The following is a 22624-nucleotide window of genomic DNA, read 5'->3' on the forward strand; positions in this document are numbered from 1 at the left end:
ATCAGGGCATCGGAGGGAACTCCTTCAAAGTGGCACTCTGGGAACTTTTACGGACAGCTGAGAGGGCAAGACAAAGCCTCAGTTCAATGTGTCATCCGCAAGACGGCACCTCCGGCAAGACAGCACTCCCTCAGTGCTGCTTTGGAGTGTCAGCCTAGATTTTTAAGTGGGCCTTCCGATTCAGAGGTGAGTGTGCTACTCACTGAGTCACAGAGTCGTCACATATCATCGGTATTCAACAGAGTCAACACATGGGGAACAAATACGCTCGACTTTATCGATTATTTGCAAAATTCTCACATTTATTTACTGTCAAAGAAGTGTTAAACTTTACATCAGGTATTAGTGGTGGGGATCTCGTTATTAACAGGAAATACACAAAAAATGATACCTTGAAGCAAATCTGTGCTGGGACTGTTCAAACCCTGCATCCCAGGCCATCATAAATAAATAAACTCTTGGGCTCTTGGGGATTTTAGGCAGAATGGAACATGGGCAACACTCATTGCCCAGGAAATCAACCTGCTTCTTTGATTGGCTGGACCAGATTGATATGACAAGACTTCAAGTGCCACTCATCCCTCTCCCCGCCACCCCACACAAAAAAAAACCTGCACCTCACCCCCACCACCCCCAACTCCCCCCTCCCCGCTTTCCCCCATCAAATATATTACAGTAAAAACAGATGGAGCCTGATTTCGTCGCATAGACCAGACCTGGCGCAACTGGTTTAACGACTCAGTAAAGATTAAAGGGCACAACTCATTTGGCCAAATAATAAATCGTTAAAGGCAGCGGATTCGATGGGTGGGCAAGACAGAGAGAGAGAGAAATACTTTTTTTTTAATTTAAAAAAAAGAAAGAGGGTTACCATAATGGGTGAACAATGAAGTAAAAATGAGGAAATTTCCACGCAATTGGCTAGTTGTGAAAGAAAGAAGAAAACAGATTTCATCATTTGTGCAACTGGGAGCTTCACACACTATTTTCATCAAATTCCTTCTGTTTAAAATTCTCTTATATTCAGGTCTAACAATGTATTCGATTTATTTTACAATAGCAATACAACAAAATATATTTTCTTTAGCCATTTCTCAGTGAGAACAGATAAACTGTACAGCTGAATGAACATGAGGTGTAAGGCCTGCAGCTGGGCTGCTCTTGGCTGACCAGGGTCTCCGTTCGCAAAATGCAAGGAGACAACTGGCTCTTAAAAACCGAGCAGTGATGCACAGTTCATCTCTACGTTCAACAAAGCCTCTCCGGGAGCGTTAAGGTATTGTAGGGTTCCAGGACCTTCCTCTCGTTATTATAAAGTGTGGCCGGGGCCCGAGGCCTGGATTTGAGCCTGAGGCCAGTGTCAGGGCCTGGGCTGGGCGGGATTGGGTTGGGGTAGGGCAGGGGAGCGGGGGAGGTTGGGTGGGGGGTGCAAGGGATACAAGGTGCAACTATATATATACAACTGTGTTCAAGACGGCTGCACTGGAATGGCCAGAAGTTCTCCCACTGCATCAACAGCAGTGCACAAAGGCGCAGAGACCCTAGGATTTGTCTGGTTTAGCTTGCGACGGAACAATACTGTTTCTGTGTAGTGAGAGAGTCCTATCCCTCACAAAGTCTTCACAGAGCGGCAGCAGCCAGCTGTTTTTTTCGTTCCTGTACAATGTAAAAGCACCACAGGTGGCTGCATTGTCTATTCAGGTAGATACGAGGGGTGGCACCTTACAGAGGTCCTTTTATCTTTTGCTGAGTTTTTAAACGCATGTGTTTCACAGGCTAGTTACCAGTTGCATTTGTCCTTCCCTCACATCTCCTTCTGGAATAGACTCTTCCTTGTTAATGGGGATAATATATCCGTCACTGTTGCCTCTGCTGATTTGATAATATGTCTGGAGTTGGTTCCCAGCACCTAGGTTGGGCATGCTCTTGTAGTAAAGGTCCTCGTTCTCACTGCGCTTGGAAGGTGACAAGTCTTCTTCGGCCTCGGGGCTGCTTTCAGGGTACGGGGAGTCTCTCAGGTTGGGCATGCTCGTGTACAGGGAGTCTCTGTTGGGCGACTGCAAGGAGTCGTCGACCTCGGCCGTCAGCTCCGCCACGTAGCCAGCGTCGGCCTCGGGCTCCGCCCGCTTCTGCTGGTGGTAGAGGAGGGAGTGGGTGCGCTGCGGGATCAGCGGGGCCTCGAGCTCCGGCTGCCGCGGGTCCCCCGGCCGGTCGCCGCGCGCCAAGGACGAAGCGTCGGCCACGATGGCGTCGTCCTCGCTGCTGCTGCCACCGGCGGCGGCCACCTTGGAGGACAGGCTGCGGTCGAGGTTGTGCGCCTTGTGGCTGCCGGCGCGGAGGTTGTTGTGCACCAGCTCGGAGATGATCATCTTCTCGAAGGCCGTGTCGCCCAGGCTTATCCCGCAGTCCAGCGCCTGCACACTGTCGTTGGAGAAATCCCCATTCCGAATGGAGTAGCTGTTGTTGAAGTTGCCGTTAAGTGGTAGAGTATCCATTGCGCTTGTGTCCCGGCCGTTGTTCAGTGAATGACCTGGAAGCGAGAGCAGAGAAGAGAAGAAGATACAATGACTGAGTTAGCACTGTGTCCCATTTTGGCTCAACCTTCCAAGCCAAAGAAAAATTCAATCTTTTTTAATGTAGTTCAGGACAAAACAAAAATAGTTTCACTGGTAGCACTTAAGGGCAATAAGATATGAAGACGCCCCCTTTCCCCGCCCTCTTTCACCCCACCATCCAACTAAATCAACATCGCCGAAGAAGGGAGAGACTTCACATCGGCAACGTCTCCAGTTTTCAATGACTGTGTACAGCCGTTCCTTCAGGGGCTCGACGCAGGACAAGGCAAAATGGGTTTTTGTCCTGAAATACCTTAAAGTTGACTTGGCGGGGGGTTTGGGGGGTTTGGGGGGGGTGGGGGTGGGTGGGGAGAGTAAATGCACCACCTTCACAAAACATGTGCAAATAAACGGAACCAAATTAAATCCAGACACGAGCAGGCAGGACTATTTCACAGTTCTTTGCAATGAAACATCATGGTGCAAAGCAAAGAATGGTGGGGGAGGGTTGGGGGAGAGGGGGGGTAGAAATGGACAAGCACAAAATAAGCATGACAAACACCGAACAGTCATCCTCTTGGAACTACAAGTATCAGGCTCCACAAGCACCATCTGAAAACACTATAGACATCAGCTGGATCGACTCACATGGGCAATTCACATCAAGTCTGTCTGCTCAGGCTATCTGGTGTAAGAGTAGCTGACATACAAAAGAAAGTAAAATGATCACTGTAACATGAAGGATCACGCAAAATATCTCAGAAAAACCAAGTCAGAGCGAGGGTTCATCAAATGCGATCTCAGGCGAGAGCGAGGGCTTTCTGCTTCTGTTTCCGCTCCTTACGCGCATCGTTCCAGCTTTCTTTCGAGAGCCACCGGGCGCCCTCCTCACCCACGCCCTCCGCAACCGTGCGGTCTGCATCGGTCACAGTGGACACTGCTGACCGGCTATGGCAGAGTGTGTGGGAGGTGGGAGGAGGTGGGGGAGAGAGAGAGAGAGAGAAAGGGGGTTTTGTGGGATCACGCCCTTAGAGACCATGGGCCTGGCGGGCAAGCTGAAGAAATGTGGGCAAAGGTCTTCAAAGGCAGGCTGCAGAACGTGCACTTTGCAAACAGCAAATGTGTGTGGCTGAATGGAAAGATGATGCTTGAAATCCACCAGTTGAGGAGGAGCAGCCTCGAGCACATTTGCAGGAACAGCTATTGGGGAGAAGTGGGCTTATTTACTAGCCTTGTGCTTTCCAACAACTAAGAATTCCTTCTACTACAGCACAGACATGTAAAACAGCCAGCACATGATTTATTACAAACACACGTACAGAAAACACACACACACACACGCATTTATGAGCACAGCATGCTTTGGAAAGTGCTATTTGTATTCTCGGTTACTTTGACTGGAATGATGCAAAATGTGATCGGAGTGTGACTGGCCACAGAACGACTGCTAGGTTGTATTCAAATGGCTTGAAGGAGGAAAGCTTTGCTGGCAGCAGGAAATCAGTCTGCAAAAAAGTTACCATCCAGAGCCCAGTGTTGAAATTGGGTTTGATGCAGTTGATCTGGGGGTAGAGGGGGCGGGGGGGGGGCATGGGGTAACTTGCCAGTTTTGTCCCTTATTTGTGCGATCCAGGGCCTGGGTTCAGACATTGACTCATCTCTTACGTTTGCCTATTGTTATGGAATGACTTGGGGGCGGTGGGGGGGGGAGTGAAATGCTCGTTCAGCCTTGGAGACCACCTTCAGCCTCCAGCGGACACATGTTTTTAGAGACTCCAATATGGCGTCTGCTCACTTCATTCTGCACAGCTGAATTCACACCAGTTTTGTTGGCCTGTGCAGATTTGAATGAGGAGATTGTTACCCTTACCACTTTCTGGCCAGTTTCCTCCCCAGCCCCTTTCTAATTTCCAGGAGGCGGGCATGACTCTCATTGGCATACAGTGCCACTGGCACCTCGGTGAGATTCTAGCCTGGTCTGTATGTACAGGCAGGATCTCGGAACGCCTGATGGCATCCACCACGCGCCCATATCTATCAGGGCTCACTGGACATTGAGAACAGGAAACTCAGCCTACTAACCCTTCCCCAAACCCAAAAGGTGACAAACTCCTAAGAGCAGAGCTGACAGAGCAGAGAAATCCTTGTTGTGGTCTGGGCAGCTCTGTAACATTGGGACAACTGTTAAATTTAACAACAGTGACCAAGTGGGATCCTGCCAATTGAATTTGTTATGACAATGCTCTGGCTTGTGAAAGTACAGTCTATAATCCCTGACTTATCAGCTGTGTGACTGCAATTATACACGTTCCTTTCCGGCCAGATAATCACAGTAAACCTTTTGCCACTGAGTCTACTTCTTGGCCTCCAGTAATGTTTTCACCAATTGCCTCATTTCAAATAAAAAGAGAGAAAAGAAATTAAACAAGCATGCTGGAATTGTTTTTTACATTTGATAGGCAAAGTTAAGTTTGACTCCCATACTTGTCTCTCTGTAGGTCACTAGAGGGAAGCATAAGGAAAGAGCAAAAGACAAATAATGTAAACAAAAGAAAACTCGGGTTAGATTCAACACACCACTTATAAAACACACTTTTTTTTCTTTCTTTCTTTGCAAGTTAAGCTTCAGTGCTTCGATTTACTCGCAGTGTTAATACATCTGCTTGAGAACAGGTGGAAATTCCAGGTCCAACTCTCATCCTTTCTGATTTGAGGCCTCGTGTGAGTACAGCATCAACTTACTGGTATCATTCAAATGCTAACTTTCTATGGCGAGGCCTTATTGGTGCTAGTCATTTGCGAAAGGGAAATGCTCCTACTTGCCGCTTCTAGACACAGTTGAATTCTTTCCTCACTGCCAGGCGTGACCCCTTTCTTAAAGGTGTTGCCTTTGCACTAGCACACGCCTTTACATTCAGACCCCCATTTCCACTCCCCCCTCCATCTCCAATGGCTCACCCACTCTCCAAACGTTCACCTACTTGTGAGGGAGGGGACTGCACCCACCATTCTCCCTGCTGCTGTCCCCTCCCCCCCACCCCCCCTTATATGTTTCAAGCAGGGAGAGGGGCCTCTGACAATCAGGAAGAGTTAGGAGCCCTGACCCATTCACCCCAAAAATCCCTCCTCCCTTCTCTAGTATGGGTCACTACCCCTAGTACTTTAATTGGGCCCACTCGGGGCAGACTGTGGACTGAACCTTGGGGTAAATAAAAACAGAAAGTTCTGGAAAAACTCAGCAGGTCTGGCATCAACTGTGAAAAGAGAGACAGAGTTCATGTTTTGAGTTCAATGTGACTCTTCTTCGGAACGAAGACTCTTCTTCCGAAGAATTGTCGTACGGACTCGAAACGTTAACTCTGTTTCTCTCTCCACGGACGCTGCCAGACCTGCTGAGTTTTTCCGGCACTTTCCGTTTTTATTTACCCCAAGGTTCAGTCCACAGTCTGCCCTGAGTGGGCCCAATTAAAGTACTAGGGGTAGTGACTCATACTAGAGAAGGGAGGAGGGATTTTTGGGGTGAATGGGTCAGTTCGCCACCATCCGCAGTATTTTGCTTCTATTTTATTGAATCTTAGGGTTTGTCTAGTTCAGTTTCGCATAGGCTTCATTCATGCTCCCTCGGGGGTCCACGAGGGTTGGGGGAGCATTTGGCACGTGCTTGGGGGGAAATGGGGGGTGGTGGGGGGACTGTGGAGGGCAGGAGGGGGGAATTGTGGGGCACGGCTAAGAGAAGTATTTTGGGGGGGGAGCGGAGGTAGGGGTGATTTGCTTGTATTTAATATTCTGCTGGCTATAGAGCACCATTAATGTGATAAAGCTCACTTTGAAGTGACTCCAATACTCTTTCTATTTGCCAGGGCAATTCCGACTACAGTCCACCCTAACCTCTCCGCTACTGCCCGAAAGAGAAACGTCTAGCGGCTGTGTTAACAATGGTTTTCCAAGAGTTAAGTAAGCACACCTGGTGAGCTAAACACGTCAGCTGAAGGGGAATTAAAGACAACGGTTTCCGCAAGCAAGGTGTTATAAGGGTTGTTAGTGCCATGGGGTCGCAGAAGAGGATTTGTTAGTAGATAATTGCCCGTCATCCCTAAAGCAACAAGACAGAAAAAGATACATCAGTTTGGTTTTGATTTCGTTAAGCTCACAGACTCTTTCAAAACACACAAGTGAAGGTGGCTCTCTTAAAAAAGTAAAATGGGCTGCCGTTTAAAATTCAGCTGACAAGGTCCGATCGCCTACGGAGTAAAATTACTAAGCATTACATCACCGCTCATGAAAAAAAAAGAGGTCCCAAAAATGGTCAAGGGCGACTATCCCTCCTCTTCATTTTCAAGGCTTAACAAGGCCCCTATGGCTCTCAGACATGTAAGCCAGAGCCACATTGCAAAGAGTAAGGTGAAAATTGATAACATGTTTTCCTTGCATTGAGGAAGTCTTACTTTGTGTGCCGCACAATAACTGTCCACTTATTCACTGCTAATTCCCTGCTTATGGTCTCAATAAACTCTGGCCCACGTTCAGTTGTAGCTGCAGGGTATGCTGTAGGTGACCTAATTCCCCCCCCCTTACCCCCATCCATCCACCCTCTTCCTCCACTTTCTCTCCCTCTCTCTCTCTCTCTCTCTCTCCCAATAGCTCAGTGAGTTTATCCAGTGAGTAGCTGACCCAGGGAGGCGTAAGAGCATCACAGGTTCAATTCCTTGCCTGTTCTCAGCCGGGCAACAACATCGGCAACTTGCATTTAACTGGCGGCGGTTAACATCCAAAAGGTACCTCACAGGTCACAGCAGGAGCATTTCCTTGCCTAGAGAGTGAGGGAACAAAATGAAAGAGGCAGGTGGACGGGTGGTGGGGGGGGAAATAAAAATTGGCAGAGCTTCCACCTCCCGATCGTTGAAAAGGTTTGCGAGTGTTGGATGAGGCAGGAATCTGGGAAGCGGCCGCCACTCTCTCATGATTAAAGGGGTTTCCTTCCATTCACTTCTCAAGGCCCTCGTGTGGGGAATGGGGGTCAGGGGTCGGAGAGGGGGAAATTCGGGACTGCATGAAGTTGAAGCCGATTTAAGCATCGACCTTGGCTGTTGTAGGCAAGCTGCACACAGTCACAGCAAAGGCGCGTGCAACCGTCCACAAAACTACTGACTGCTTAACATTCGGGTAATTTCTCAGGTGACCACTGCCTCACCACCCCCAACCCCTGCCGCCACCCCATCCCTCCGTTTTAAATCATTGGATGCATGGTTGCTGATGCGGCATTTGTTCAGAGATTTGCAATTCTTCTAGTCCTTATCCTGACTAATTCCACGAGGCATTTACTTTAATTTAGAATGGACAGCGACGAGGTATTAAGTTGCTGAAATTAAAACACCCGGCCAATTCGCTTGTTAGTTTGAAGTCTATTTAGTTATTCGTAAGTTAACAGGTCTAGTTTCGGACCAATTACCTAAAGACTTATGACATGTTTTATCTGTTTTCCAAAACACCTGTATTGTTACTGCTTCCTATTGACATGGTCCTCTCCTCTTCTAAATAATGACTGCTGAGATGGTAAAGGTGGTGCGGCAGGAGGGGGCGAGTGAACATCCCTAAAAATGGAATACTGTCACTTGTAAATGAAGCACATGCGATTAACAGGGAGACTTACGCAGTCAATAAAGTATCGAGGGCTGAGTTGTGCCTCTGACATTTGGGTCCCAAAAGCCACATACCCACAGCCTGAGATCGGGAGCCGGAGGTGTACAGAAGTGGCAAATGTACCAAGTCAGATGGAATTGCGTCTGTGCGATCGCGGTGGCCAAACACTGCACTATTTGACTGCGGAAGACTTCATAGCCGAGCCCTGCCCTACCCTCATCTGTCCATGGAATCATAGAATAGTTACAGCACCGGAGGCCATTCAGCCTGCTGTGTCCATGCCAGCTCTCTGCAGCAGCAATTTAGCAAGTCTCACTGCCCCCCAACCCCCAGCCCTTTCCCCATAGCCCAGCAATTTTTCTCTCTCTGCGCATTTACCTAATCCCCTTTTGAAAGCCGCGATTGAATCTGCCTCCACCACATTCTCAGGCAGCGCATTCCAGGTCCCTAACGACTCGCTATGCAAAAGATGATGCCTTTGACTGTTTTGTCAACACTTTTAAGTCGGTGCCCTCTGGTTCTCAACCCTTCCGCCAACAGGAACAGTTTCTCCCTGTCTACTCTGTCCGTACCCTTCCTGATTTTGAACACCTCTTTTCGAATCTCCTCTCAACTTCTCTTCTCAAAGGAGAACGGCCCCAGTTTCTCTAATCTATGCCAATAATTAAAGACTGCCTTCCGCTGGAACAAGTGCCCAGCGGGTGACCACTATACGGCTTTTAGAAGCGGGCTACCCCCTCCCCCGCCAACCCAGAGGAACAAGTGTACCTCGGGTAAAATTCAGCACAGGTTGGTGACTGAACTTGCATGGCTCAGAGACGGCAACATTAACCCCCTGAGTACACTACTTCAGGATACGGTCAGTGAAGGTAGTTATGTTGCTTGGCCAGGGGCTGGCAGGCTAACCCAGTAGAAAGTGAGTTCAAATCCCACTGAGATCCAGAAATACAAAGGCTTGTTTCGGTGAGAGACCACGAAGCTGTTGGATTGTCACAAAAACCCAACTGGTTCACTGAGGTCCTTTAGTGAAGGCCGCTTGCTGTCCTTCCCCTCATCTTGCCTAAACATGACTAGAGTCTCACAACACCATTATTGCCTCTTAAATGCTCTCCGGAGTGCCTAGTAAGGTACTCAAGAGCAACTTGGGAAGGGAAATATATCATAGCAGAGTAACATTGTCCACAATGAATAAAAAAACAAAGCAAAAACAAAAATATTCTCCTCTTCTGTACAATAACAAAATAAATTTGGGTACTTCACACATCTCATGGATGCATTTTATCACTGCTCTCCCCCTTTATTAAACCAGCTGCGATAAGGTAAACATTTAAAATATCACATTTTAATTTAGGCCTGAGATAATGAATCGTCTGCTAAATATTTTACTTCAAGAGTGCCTCTGTTGGCTTCAGAGTCTGATAACTCAGTCAGCAAGGAGCTTTTCTACAACGTGAAAACCTCCTGTCCACTCGAGTTATTATCAAGGTACATCAATACGTGAGGATTGTCTTATATTTATCTCAAGTCATGGCTGTGCCTCAGTGTGAAGCCCTATTCTTAATCGATTAACAATCAATAGGAGTATTATCATTGTGTAAAATTCATGAGTCTAGTGCCAGTTGCTCTGTAAAATCCATACAGCTCATCCAGCCAGCGCAACATGATTGATGAGGGCGTTAACGAAAGCTCGTTATTTGAAAGAAAGCAACTAGGTGTTAATTCGTTCAATGCCTTTGCTACAACAACTTGCAGCCCATGTCTTTATGGTAGTGAAGCACATAAAGGCCAACACTGAGCTGGGAGCTGAGGGAGAGGAAGTGGCGAAAGGCAGCGGCAGTGAATAAGCAGAATTTCGGAGGGTGTTAAAGATGAATAGAGAGGGGTAGCAACAGTGAAAGCAACTGGCGTTTACTCTGAACCTTTAATGCCGTCAATGGTCCGTAGGTGCTTCGGATCCATAAGGAGGAGGAAACAACGCCAAGCCAGAGGAGGAGAGGCTGGGAGAGTGAACAGAGGTCTGAACCGATGGTTGCTTTTAAGGAGGAACTTAAAAAAACTGGAGAGGTGGAAGGATTCGTGGCAGGAAATTCTGAGATCACAGAGTCAGCTGGCTGAAGGCGTGTTGGCTAGTTGCCAGCAACGAGGCAGCAAACGTTCATATGGAATGTCTGAAGCACAGAAGGAGGCAATTCGGCCTGTCGAGTCTAAACCCGGCTGTCAGACCAATTTGGCTGGTCCCGCTCCCTGCCCCATCCCTGAAGCCCCTGAAATTTTTTTTTCTCTTCAGGTGCTTATCCAATTCTGTTTTGGAAGCCACGATTGAACCTGCCTCCACCACACTCTCAGGCAGCACATTCCAGGTGCTAACCATTCGCTGTGTAAAAATGTTTTCCCTCGTGTCACCTCTGCTTCTTTTGTTAATCACCTGAAATTGTTGTCTTCTGGTTCTCGAATCTTCCGTCAATGTGAACGGTTTCTCTCTGTCTACTCTGTCTAGATCTCTCGTGATCTTGAGCACCTCCATCGAATCTCCTCTCAACAGCCTCTTCTCCAAGGAGAACAGCTTCTCCCATCTATCCATGTTACTAAAGTTCCTCATCCCTGGAACCATTTTCATGAATCTTTTCCGCACCCTCTCTAATGCCTTCATATCCTCTTCCTAAACTGTGGTGCCCAGAACTGGACACTATGCCCCAGTTGAGGCTGAGCCAGTGTTTTATACAGGTTCATCACAACTTCAGCTCTTTAGCTCTGAAGAAGAGCCATATGAACTCAAAACATTAACTCTGTTTCTCTCTCCACAGGTGCTGCCAGACCTGAGTTTTACCAGCATTTTCTGTTTTTATTTCGGCTTTCCAGAATCTGCAGTATTTTGCTTTAATTCATCATAACTTCCTTGTTCTTGTACTCTATGCCCCTACTAATAAGGCCTGGGATCAGCTACGCCTTTTTAAACCGCTTTCTCAACCTGCCCTGTCACCTTCAATGATTTGTGAGCATATAGGCGTTCTGTTCCTGTTTTCACATTGTACCCTTTATTTTTCATTGCCTCTCCAACTGGATGCTTTGATGGGGTGTGTGCACCCCAACACAACCGCTGGCTACGCACAGTGCATCCCTCACGCGTGTCAATCAGAGAAGAGAACCTTGCAGCACAGAAGGAGCCCATTGGGCCTATCATGCTTGTGCTGGCTCTTTGAAAGAGTTATCAGATTAGTGAACCTCTCCTGCACTTTCTCCGTAGCCCTGCACTTTCCCCCCTTTTTTGTATTATATACCCAGTTTTTTCTTTTGAAAGTTACTATTGAATCTGCAGCGCATTTCAAACCATAATCACATTTTGCATAAATAACCTTTCCTCCAGTCGCCTCTAGTTTTTTTTGCCAAATCACCTTAAATCTGTGCCCTCTCCTTATCGACCCTTCAGCCATGAAAACAGTTTATTTATTCTATGTAAACCCTTCATGATTCTGAATACCATCTAGCTACTCTCCTTGAAGCCTTCTCTGCCCTAAAGGGAACAGCCCCAGTTTTCCCAGTCCATCCATCACTCCCTCATCCCTGCTACAATTCGAATGAATCTCTTCGGAACCTTCTCCAAAGTCTTCACGCCCTCCCTAAAGTGTGGTGCCCAGAATTGGACACCATACTCCAGGCGGGGGGGGGGAGATGCCTGTTTTGTTAAAGTTGTAGTGTTTCAGGCTATGAGTTTAGAAGAACTGTGGGATGGTGTGGGTGGTGGTGAGGTGGGTAGGGGGCTGGGGATGGGTGGAGAAGATTTTCCTGCTTTCGTGCGAGGGCAGGACTTGATGATTTGAGCTCAGTGAAGGCATCAATATAAGGCAGTGGTGATAGTGCCTTCGTACAGGGAGTCTAGCTGAAATGGAGAGATCCTAGGGCTGGTTTCCTCCATGGTTGCGTCTTTCCCCCATCGGGTTACCTTGCCTTCACTACAACCAGGTGACCCCAGAGTCTCGGGGGCCAAAAAGACAAGTGTTCCCCTCCAGTCTCCAGTTACAAGGCTCGGGGAAAACATTTTCTCACCTTCCCTCAACTCTTTGCTGCAGATATAACTCCTTCACTGCCAATCAACTTCCCGTAGTAGCCAAGTCACCGTCGCATGAGCCTCGACAGCCTGCCTGACTGCCGAGACCGGTGTCGGCATGCGCAATGATCAGGAATGGGGAAGCTCAGGTAACAGTGAACATTGGATATATGGCACAGAAACAGGCCATTCGGCCTCACCAGTCCTTGCCAACCTTTATGGCTCCACTCCATCCTCCTGCCTTCTTTCCTCATCTAAATCTATCATTGCAACCCTCTATTCCCTTCTCCCTCACGTGCTTGTCTAGCTTCCCCTTAAATGCATCTATACCATTCGCTTGGGCCGCTCCCTGTGATGGCAAGTTCCACATTCTCACCACACTTTGGGTAAAGGAGTTTCTTCCAATTTTTTTTAATGGGATTTATCTACTTGTCCCCTCTCTGCCTCAGTGAATGACACCACTTTATGGGGGCTGGCTCTCCAGTCAACTCACTACAGGCCCAAGATGGAGCTTGGGATTTTCCTGGTCTGAAGGGGGCTCAGCTAGCCACTGGATAAACTCACCGAGTTGTCAGAAGAACCCAAAATGACCATTCTGATTAGCTCTGTACATCACTTCTGCATTACCCCGACAAAAACCAAGTAAATTACACTTTGGTGGATTCAAGATATATCGAATAGGGAAAGGCGGGAAAAGAAGCTCTTTTTGCGAAAAAAAAGGTTACGTTAGGTTGTGAATTCTTTGAGAAAAATCCAGACGTGTATATTTTTTAGCCGCACTAGATCTGTGGGTTTTCTTTTTAAGTAGCGACATCACAGAAAAGCCACACCAGGACACGCACAAACGACACCCCCATTCCATAGACATTTTTTTTTTTATTTCTTCACCCCCCCGCCCCCCCAGGAACTGACCTTGATTAAGTGTTGAGGTGCTGTTGATTTCACCTGAGATAAAGGAAGATTCTGATTGTTTTCGCACAGTGTCATTCCACATCCTTCTAATACGACTCTGTGAATAAGCCAAATAGGCTGGTGAGCAAAAGCACTCAGAAAGAAAGAAAAGAGAAAAAATAAGGCCGGTCTACATGAAACGATTATAAAATGTTGCCTTGACATCTCTTGAGCAACAAAGGAACAGGAGCGGGAATGCTGCCCACTCCACTCGTGCGTTAATACAATGTGATGGGGACCCTCCTCCCCCACCCCCGCAAATATATGATCAGCGACTTTGAAGAGGGATTAAAGTGCAAACTGGCCTATGTGATGCCGCCTTCTCGCTCGTGGCTCAGCGAGAGGGACTGCAAGCGAGCGCTGGAGAATTAAACCAGCCTTCTCTCGTGGAGAAGCTAAGCTGAAAGCATTCTGGTCTTTGATCCCTATTTCCAATCAGAAGAGTCACGTACTCCTGACCACGCAACGCAACAGGCTTTGTGCCTGAAAACAAAATCCATCAGCTGGTGCTCATTTCTGCTTTGTGGCTTATCTTCCTGTTGACAACAAGTCCAGATCCAGAGGCTTCAACCCACCCATGTCTCATGTTCCCTCAAGGATAGATAACTTGGCTGTGAAAGCACAGTGACTCAGGTTAAAACCTGAAGATGTGACTTCAGTTAGTGCCCGTTGCTCCAACTGTTGAAACCATTTTGTACTGAATACTGAAGGGAAGGAAATATAAGCATCTTAAGTAATTTTTTAAAAAATCGATACACAGCCAACGATTATACAATCACACTGTACACGTTTTGCTTTTCTTTTTTTCTGAGCTGGTTTCTTCAGTTTGAAAATCAACCTTTAAGTCAAAAAGCACAAGGGGTAGCAAATTCTTGTTACCGTGCTTACGAGGCTAGTCTTGAGAACGTCCAAAGCGCAGAGCTGTTGGCTTCAGAATAGGAAATAAGAGTAATGTAAATTCTTTCTATAAAGGCAGGGGTTCGGACCTCTCACTACAACTGGCATCATGTTGGAGTTGTGCATCCAAAGGAAACCTTGCCCAGAGTTTATCAGAGGCAAATAGACAATGTTGGTTTGCAGGATACAATCAAGTAACTTATACCCACGGGTGGACTCAGCTTGTGATATTGGAAAAACATTGTCTTTTTTTCCCCCCTTGTAGACTAACCAAGGGCATTCTGCAGCAAACTATGTGAAATCCATGACAAATTTGTGGACAATTACCAGTTTAAACAACAGCCATTTGTATTGATTACAGTGACTTTAATGTAGTAAAAATGCCCTGCCGCCCTTCACAGAAATGTTATCAAATAAAATTTGACACCAAGCCATATTGGGAGATAACAGCTTGGTCAAAGAAGCAGGTTTTAAGGAAAATCTTGAAGGGGGAGAGGGAGGTAGAAAGGTGGAGAGCATTTAGGGAAGGAATTCCCGAGCTATGAGCTCAGGCAGCTGAAGGTACCAATTGGAGAGCAATGAAAATCGGGGTGCCCAAGAGAGCAGAGTTGAAGGAGGGGAGATAAGGGCCATCAAAGATCACCAATCTAAGGAAGGCCAAAGCCATGAAGGATTACATTGAGCAATGCAAAAGAACGTAGACTTGTATTTATGTAGTGTATCTCTTAGTGACAGCTCAATGCAGTTCACATGGAATGAATTATTTGGAAGCACAGGGTTATATGGGTAAATAATGCACTGATAAGATGAGCAGTGAGGAGATGAATGACCATTGATGGTTTGAATCTCTTCTGTCGTTCAGGGTGGAGATATGGATATATGTGGAAATATGTGTTCTGTATTGTTTTCCCACTGTGTTTCACATAATACGAAGCAACATGATTTGAGCAATAGACATTGAAGAAACAATTCACTCGGCATGTTTTCGAACACCTGGTAACAAAAAACAAGTTTAACTTGCATTGACGTAGCGCGCCCTGCCCCTTCCCCTGGATAGCACAAATTGCTTCGTATATAATTAATTATTCCTTTTTTAAAAATCTAGTCACTGTCGTTGTGTGAACAAATATGTGGAAAATTTGCACAAAGCAAGGCCCAGGAAATGGCAAATGAGATAAATCATCGGATCAGTTTCTGTTTGAGAGAGGACTGTCGCCCAGGGCAGTGGGACAGCTTCGGTCTGTTCCAACAACTAGAAGGAGCAGGTGCCCAATAGACGAGTCCCGATTGGATGCCTTGTCCTTAGCCTCCTCCAAACTACACTCACGTATAGCAACCTTGTCTTGATTTCCATCAATGAAGAAGTTTCAACCCTATCCCAATGTTCCCTCGAGTTTGCCTAACGAATTAAAATAAACCATCGCACGGGAAAGTCTGGTGCACATTCAGGTTTCGAAGGCTAATCCTGTCAACAGGATGAGCCGGTTAATTCTGGGATGGATCCTCGATTAAATGCACTGCCCTGAAGTGCTCGGTGGGACCTTCAGTCCTGCCCACCCAACAGGATTTACCAGTGCCACCAACGTCAGTGCCGCCAACGTCAGTGGACGTTTGGCTGGCTCACCGCCGTGGTGGGGCCGGAGAATCCGGCCATTAACTCTTGTTTCGTTCTTCCGACCTGCCGGGCACTCCCAGAGATTTTTGTTCTTATCTCAGATTTCCGTAGCACTTTGCTTTTGTAACCTGGCCAATTCTTTCACTAAATATCGTAGGTGGCAGCTAAACGTTAACAGTCCTCAAAACAGGTGATGCCCTTCATTATAGAAATGCCACGTATTTTCCACAAAGTGTCACTGCTTCAAGAGGGCATTAGCTGGCTATCTGAATAGAAACAATGTGCAGGGGTATGGGGCAAAGGCAGGGCAATAGCACTAGGTCATAATGCTCGTTCGGAGAGCCGGTGCAGACACAATGGGCCGAATGGCCTCCTTCTGTGCCATTAAAATTCTATGATTGGGAAAGGCGTTATCTTCCACAGCATTTCAAAAAGCGATTGCTTGATTTAGGAGGCATATGGTGGGCAAAGTCTATTTGAACAATGAAGGCTCAAATGGTGGACAATCCACATAAAAGATCTTCTGCGTCTCTGGCAAACTTAACGAGAGTGAGAGCAGGGAACCTTCTAGATAGTGTCAAAAGAGCAAGTTGTTGCTCAACCTTTGCGAGGACAACCTCTGATTTTAAAATGCCAGACAACAAAATCTGACAGGGAGAAGCTTCAAAAATGAACATAAATTAGCCAGGTTGAAAATGGGGGAATTACCAACAATGGGAAATGTCAACCTCGCAGGCATGAAAAGATTGGAAAACTGGAGAAATACAATGGGTGGGACAGTCCGGTTCCACTGGGGGCAAGCATCACGGTGGGAGTGAGCAGACAATATGGTGAGAAGGCCAAAAATGGGATTTATGCCGTCATGAAACTAGTTTGCGACTGTCCGCTCTACCCGTCAATGGCGGTACATGTTGGGAACCTAATTTCAATACTTTAGCATCTTATTATAAGCCCTACTCGCCGGAATCATCCCCCCCATGCTGGATCATCTGGGCACGTTGGCATGATTGCACACCAATTTTTTTTCACAACGTCAAAGCTCGTTTGCCTACCTTGCATCGGGCAGCACTCACGGTCATCAGCACCAGGCTTCGCAGGCAGCACCACATCACTTTTAGGGGGGGCTCATGAGCAGGACTCTACCTACCAAACCAGCTGTCAGGTAGGGGGCGGGTGGCTTTTCAATGGCTGCAGGGCTAGGGCTTGCTTGGGGAAGGGGGAGAAGTGACCTCAGGAAAGGGAAAAGGCTGCAGGATGAGGGCTGTACTGGGGAAGGAGCGTATCCCAGGGTGTGTGTGAGGGGGGGCACATGTTGATCTGCGCAAGTGGCCTCAAGATGGTGAGAGCTGGGGAGGCAGTCTCCAGAGAATATGATGCCAGGTGGAGACATGGGGGAGAGTGAGTGGTGATGTCCCTTGAGCTGGCAGTGAGTGAGATGACAGTGAATGTGTGATGGGCTTGGGAGTGTGCGAGTTTAGAGTGATGAGGTGGTTGCCTTACCCTGGCAGCACAGATGAGATCATTCATCCCCTTTCTACGCTGGATGGTCAACCTCTTGTGTGCAGCATTGGCACTGACCACCTCTGCCACCGCCTCCCAAGTCGGAGTGGTGAAACTGATGGGTCTCCTGCGGCCAGAGGTGGGGGTAGAGGACATTACAGAGAGCCTCCCATCCAGAAGGCACCCCGGGGATGCGTCACCGAATCGGGGGAGCTGCACTCTTCTTGGCTTTTGGGGGCCATGTCTTCACCGGAGAAGTCTAGGGCTGCAGGCATTGAGAAGTGTGCACGAGGCAGCAGTTTAAATATGGTGTCCGGCATGAGGAAGCAGCGATGTAACATGGTATGGCGGGCAAATTGGAGGCTGCCTGCCGGTGAGGCAGTTTGTTTCCTGTGGCTGCATAATTAATGAGACAGGAAAGGGCGATATGGCATGAAAACCCGCCATTGTGGCTGGCGGGTAAAATGTCTTTAATCACGCCTGCTACCACACCTAATGCGAATCTGGGACAATTCTGTCACTGATTTCTCCAAGGACAATAATCATCACCACAACAAAAATACAAAGTCATTGCATCAAATATGGCAATGGAGGCTTTTAGCGATCACACGAATTAGGAGCAGGAATAGGCCACTCGGTTCCTCGAGCCTGTTCCGCCATTCAATAAGATCATGGCTAATCTGATTGTAACCTCAACTCCACATTCCCACCTACCCCCTTTCACCTTTCATCCCCTTGCTTATGGAGAATCTATCCAGCTCAGCCTTAAAATATTCAAAAACTCTGCTTCCACTGCCTTTTCAGGAAGAGAGTTCCAAAGACTCTGAGAGAAAAAATTTCTCCTCAATGGGCGACCCCTTATTTTTAAAGTGACCCCTAGTTCTAGATTCTTCCACAAGAGGAAACATCCTCTCCACATCCACCCTGTCAAAACCCCTCACGATCTTATATGTTTCAATCAAGTCGCCTCTTACTCTTCTAAACTCCAGTGGATACAAGCCTGGCTTGATCAACCTTTCCTCATAAGACAACCCGCCCATGCATTTACATCCTTCCTTAAATAAGGAGCCCAATACTGTACACAGTACTCCAGATGTGGTCTCACCAATGCCCTATACAACTGTAGCATAACCTTCCTACTTTTGTATTCAATTCCCCTTGCAATAAACAACAGCACTCTATTAACTTTCCTAATTACTTGCCGGGCCTGCATATTAACCTTTTGCAATTCATGCACTTGGACACCCAGATTTGCATCTCTGAGCTCTGCAATCTTCCACCATTTAGATAATATACTTCTTTTTTATTCTTCTTCTCAAAATGGGCAATATCACATTTTCCCACATTATACTCGTTTGCCAGATCTTTGCCCACTCATTTAACCTATCTATGTCACTTTGTAGCCTCCTTACGTCCTCTTCACAACTTACTTCCCTATGTATCTTTTGTGTCACCAGCAAATTTAGCAACCATACCTTCGGTCCCTTCATCCAAGTCATTTAAATAACTTGGAAAACATTGGGGCCTCAGCACTGACCCCCGTGGCACACCACTCGTTACATCTTGTCAACCAGAAAATGACCCATTTATGCCTACTGTCTGTTTTGTGTTTTCTGTTAGCTAGCCAATCTTGTATCCATGCCAATATGTTACCCCCTATTTTCTGCAATAATCTTTGATGTGGCACCTTATCAAATGTCTTCTGGAAATCTAAGTTTTTAAAAAATTCATTCATGGGATGTGGGCCTCGCTGGCTAGGCCAGCATTTATTGCACATCCCTTGAGAAGGGGTTGGTGAGCTGCCTTCTTGAACTGCTGCAGTCCAATCGGTGTAGGTACACCCACAGTGCTGTTAGAGAGGGAGTTCCAGGATCTTGACCCAGCAACAGTGAAGGAACGGCCGATATATTTCCAAGTCAGGATGATGTGTGGCTTGAAGGGGATCTTCAGGGAGTGCAGTACATCCACCAGTTCCCCTTTACCTACAGCACACGTTACTTCTTCAAAGAACTCCAATAAATCAATTAAACATGGTTTCCCTTTCACAAAACTATGTTGACTCTGCCTGGTCACCTTGAATTTTTCGAAGTGCCCTGCTATAATGCCTTTAATAATAGCTTCTAAAATTTTCCCTATGACAGATGTTAGGGTAACTGGTCTGTAGTTTCCTGCTTTCTGTCTCCCTCCCTTTTTTAATAAAGGAGTTACATTCACTATTTTCCAATCTAATGGAAACTTTCCCCAAATCTCGGGAATTTTGGAAAATTAAAACCAACGTATCGACTATCACCCTAGGCACCTTTTCTAAGGCCCTAGGATGAAGTCCATCAGGACCTGGAGACTTGTCAGCCCACAGCTCCAACAATTTGCTCAGTACCACTTCCCTTTGTAATTTTCTTGAGTTCCTCCCTCCCTTCCATTTCCTAATTTACAGCTATTTTTGTCCCTTTTCTCTGAAACTCCTTCCATGAAGCCTTTGAGGCAGTATACTCTCCCTCTAAACCTTCAACAACCTCCTCAAAATCTACTTTTTCAAAATATGGGTCCACACATTCCTCCTAACTCTTCTTTGGCTGCAAAGATTTGATAAGATCGTTAGAAATAGGAGCAGGAGTAGGGCATTTGGCCCATCGAGCCTGCTCCACCATTCAATAAGATCATGGCTGATCTGATCGTCCATTTTCCTGCCTGTGCCCCCATAGCCCTCGACTCCCTTGTTGATCGGAAAGCTAACTCAGTCTTGAATATATTCGATGAACCAGTCTCCACTGCCCTGTGGAAGAGAAAGACTAATGACCCTCTGAGAGAAGAAATTCCTCATCTCTCTCTCTCCCCTCAACAGGAGACCCATTATTTTCATCTGAAAAGAACACATTTTCTCTGTGAAACATCTTGGGGCATTTTTCTGCATTAAAGTTGCCAATAAAACAAGTTGATAAGACGAGCAAGGGAACGCATATTTTGGAAACCACGACGAAATGTGTGTAAATATATCCATCAAAAGCAGCAAGTGTCTGCGTTCAGAGAGGGGGTGGACTCGTTTTATGGTGATTCCTCTTGCGGTGCCTTGCCGGACAGCTGCTCTACAGAGGGCAGTGGGAAAATGATGAATTGTGCAAACAGTGGGTCGATGCGAGAAGCATGATGCGCATTCGAGTACGTGGACAAAATCAGAATAAAATTCATCTTTTAAGAGACCTGTCCACTTGACTGGAAGCCCCATTGGGTAAGGCGGAGAGATTAATCTAATTTCCTATTGGTAGTGACAATGCTTTCTGCAAAAAAAAATCAGTTGCGTATAGAGGGCAGAATTTTTTTTGTTCTGTGGGCAGGCGCCTGCCTGAACCGAATGGGATTGAAATAGTGCGCGTCGACGCCAGGAGAGCGTCCCGACATCATCGCGCACTCTGGTGAGCTTTCGGTCAGCGGGCGTGTGCGAGAGGCAGCAGCGCGCCCGCCGACAATTAAGCGGTCTATTACGGCCCTTAAGTAATTAATTAGGTTGCATTTTTTGGTGCCCGCTCAACCGTTTGGTTGGCGGGCAGGTAAGTAGGCCAGGCGGCCTTTGCATTTTTAACGATAGCTGGCCCGTGGACCGTGTGAGGTTTCCAGCGCTTACAAATAAGAATTTAACATCCTTTTTTACATGTCCCTCTTCATGTGACTGAGTCACAGGTGGGGACATGTTTACATCATATGTAAAAAGCTTATTTTTCATTCTAAAATCCGGCAGCTCCCTGAGGCAGCTCTGGTGCCTTCAGGGAGCTGTCAGTGCGCGCTTCCCCTGCACATGCGCACACTTCAGCGCTCGCACTCCTCCCGCCCCGCCCCCCCCCTCCACCTCGGCAGTGCTGAGGGTCTTAACGCACCTTTCACGCTGGCTAGCTGTTAGTTGGCCAGCCAGCGTGAAGTCGAGCTTGGAGCCCGATTGCGGGCGGCAGTCGGTCTTGTGGCCGTTCCCAGGCCTGCCCGGTGAGGGCAAAAATCCTCCCCATGGTGTTTATTGTATCTCCACAGCCACAGTAAGTGCCTCACAGCCAATAAAGTACTTTCTGAGGTGTAGGCACCATTGTAGGGAGGTGTTGCTGTGTAGTGGCTGTGTCCTTACCTCGAGATTCAAGTCCTGCTGCAGGACTTAATGGCCACAGCAGGTGCATTCATAATGTGGCCCAATAGGTTGGTTAACAGCCTGTAAATCCTTCCAACGCGCTTGATGGCAGGCGTTAAGAGCGGCAGAGTTTCCTCGTCAGCCATAATGCAGAATGGCAAACCACCGCAGCGCTTTGCCAAGCATTATCATGGGACCAGTGGGAGCTCATGGTCACCAACGCTGTACCTGAAGGAGGAGTCACTGTTGTAACATAGAAGATGTGATGCAGCCAAAGCCTTTACTTTTGACGAGCTCTGGAGTGAGATGGTCTGGGCATAAGGTCATCCCCCCCCCCCGCCCCTATGCAGAAATCAATGGGGCCAGGCTCCAGAGGTGGCTCAGTCAATGCTCTCTGACTGGTGTGGCACTGGACCAAGCTACGAGGAAACTCCTGCCAGTGAGCCAGGCTCAGACTGAAATAGAAGATTTTGGAACATTGGCACGTCCTGTCACACAACAAGGCTAAAAGCGCTGTGGTCCTGAAGTTTCATATAGAGTGAGACAGCACAGAGGAAGGGCCCCATTCGGCCCACCCGGTCTGTGCTGGGCATGCTGCAAGCAGTCAGCCAGCGCGGTGACCTTACCCATGTCAGTAAGAAAGCTCGGTGAGCCTACCAGAAAAAGGAGGAAGTCAATCAGTCCCACGAGCTTGTCTTGCCGTTCCATCTATTCGATTCTCACAGAGGTCAGGTACAGAGTCAGGTTTAAGAGCACAACCAAGTCAGCAGCTAAGTTTCCTATTAAAGTTATCAAGTACACTTGGAAATGAGTTCCCTGACTTACAGCACTGAAGGACTCGTTGCAAACCTTTTCACTGACGGATGACAATGGCTGCACCGGCGAAGGCAGTGACATCTGTGCGTGGCTAATGAGGAACAAGATGTGCCCTCGGCAGCCACATTTCAAAACTCATTAGTTCACTTAATCAACCCCTCAAGGTACCATTAACCTCCCCGAGGGCAAGAAAGGCAACAAAAAAAAAGAAAATCCATAATGTACAATTTGAAAGGGTAGGCTGGGATAGAACCAAACGGGCTGAAAGGCCTTTTTAAATCTGAACCTCCCTCGCAAAGAGCAATATATCTTAGAATGACACACAGACCTCTAATAGCTCACATGCAAAACCCACACAAAGGCTGCAACGCTGAAAGGCTGGGAAAGTATGATGGAGGCTCGGGTCAGCAGTGTGAATAGGGAAGTTAAGAACTGATTTTAGAAAATGCTATCAGGACAAAGGAGTCTGGAATGTGAAAGAAGGAACTTTCCGGACA

At 47.3% G+C, this 22624-nt stretch overlaps 1 protein-coding gene across 5 annotated transcripts in view; it reads right to left on the reverse strand.

Annotated features, from left to right (window-relative positions):
* Window positions 1-281: 281 nt before the first annotated feature.
* The window catches only part of adgrl2a (adhesion G protein-coupled receptor L2a), an 865273-nt gene continuing 842930 nt past the window's right edge, over window positions 282-22624 (reverse strand). For 4 of the 5 annotated variants that reach the window (XM_078560693.1, XM_078560690.1, XM_078560691.1 and 1 more), the window contains 2 exons: window positions 13153-13249; window positions 282-2530 (listed from right to left, as the gene is read on the reverse strand). In XM_078560693.1, coding sequence (XP_078416819.1) covers window positions 1770-2530; window positions 13153-13249 — 858 coding nt within the window. In that variant the 3' untranslated portion in view covers window positions 282-1769. The remainder of the gene's footprint in view (window positions 2531-13152; window positions 13250-22624) is intronic. The other variant, XM_078560694.1, reaches the window with a different exon arrangement.

This window comes from Cetorhinus maximus, chromosome 17 (genome assembly GCF_964194155.1).
Source record: "Cetorhinus maximus chromosome 17, sCetMax3.hap1.1, whole genome shotgun sequence".
NCBI lineage: Eukaryota > Metazoa > Chordata > Chondrichthyes > Lamniformes > Cetorhinidae > Cetorhinus > Cetorhinus maximus.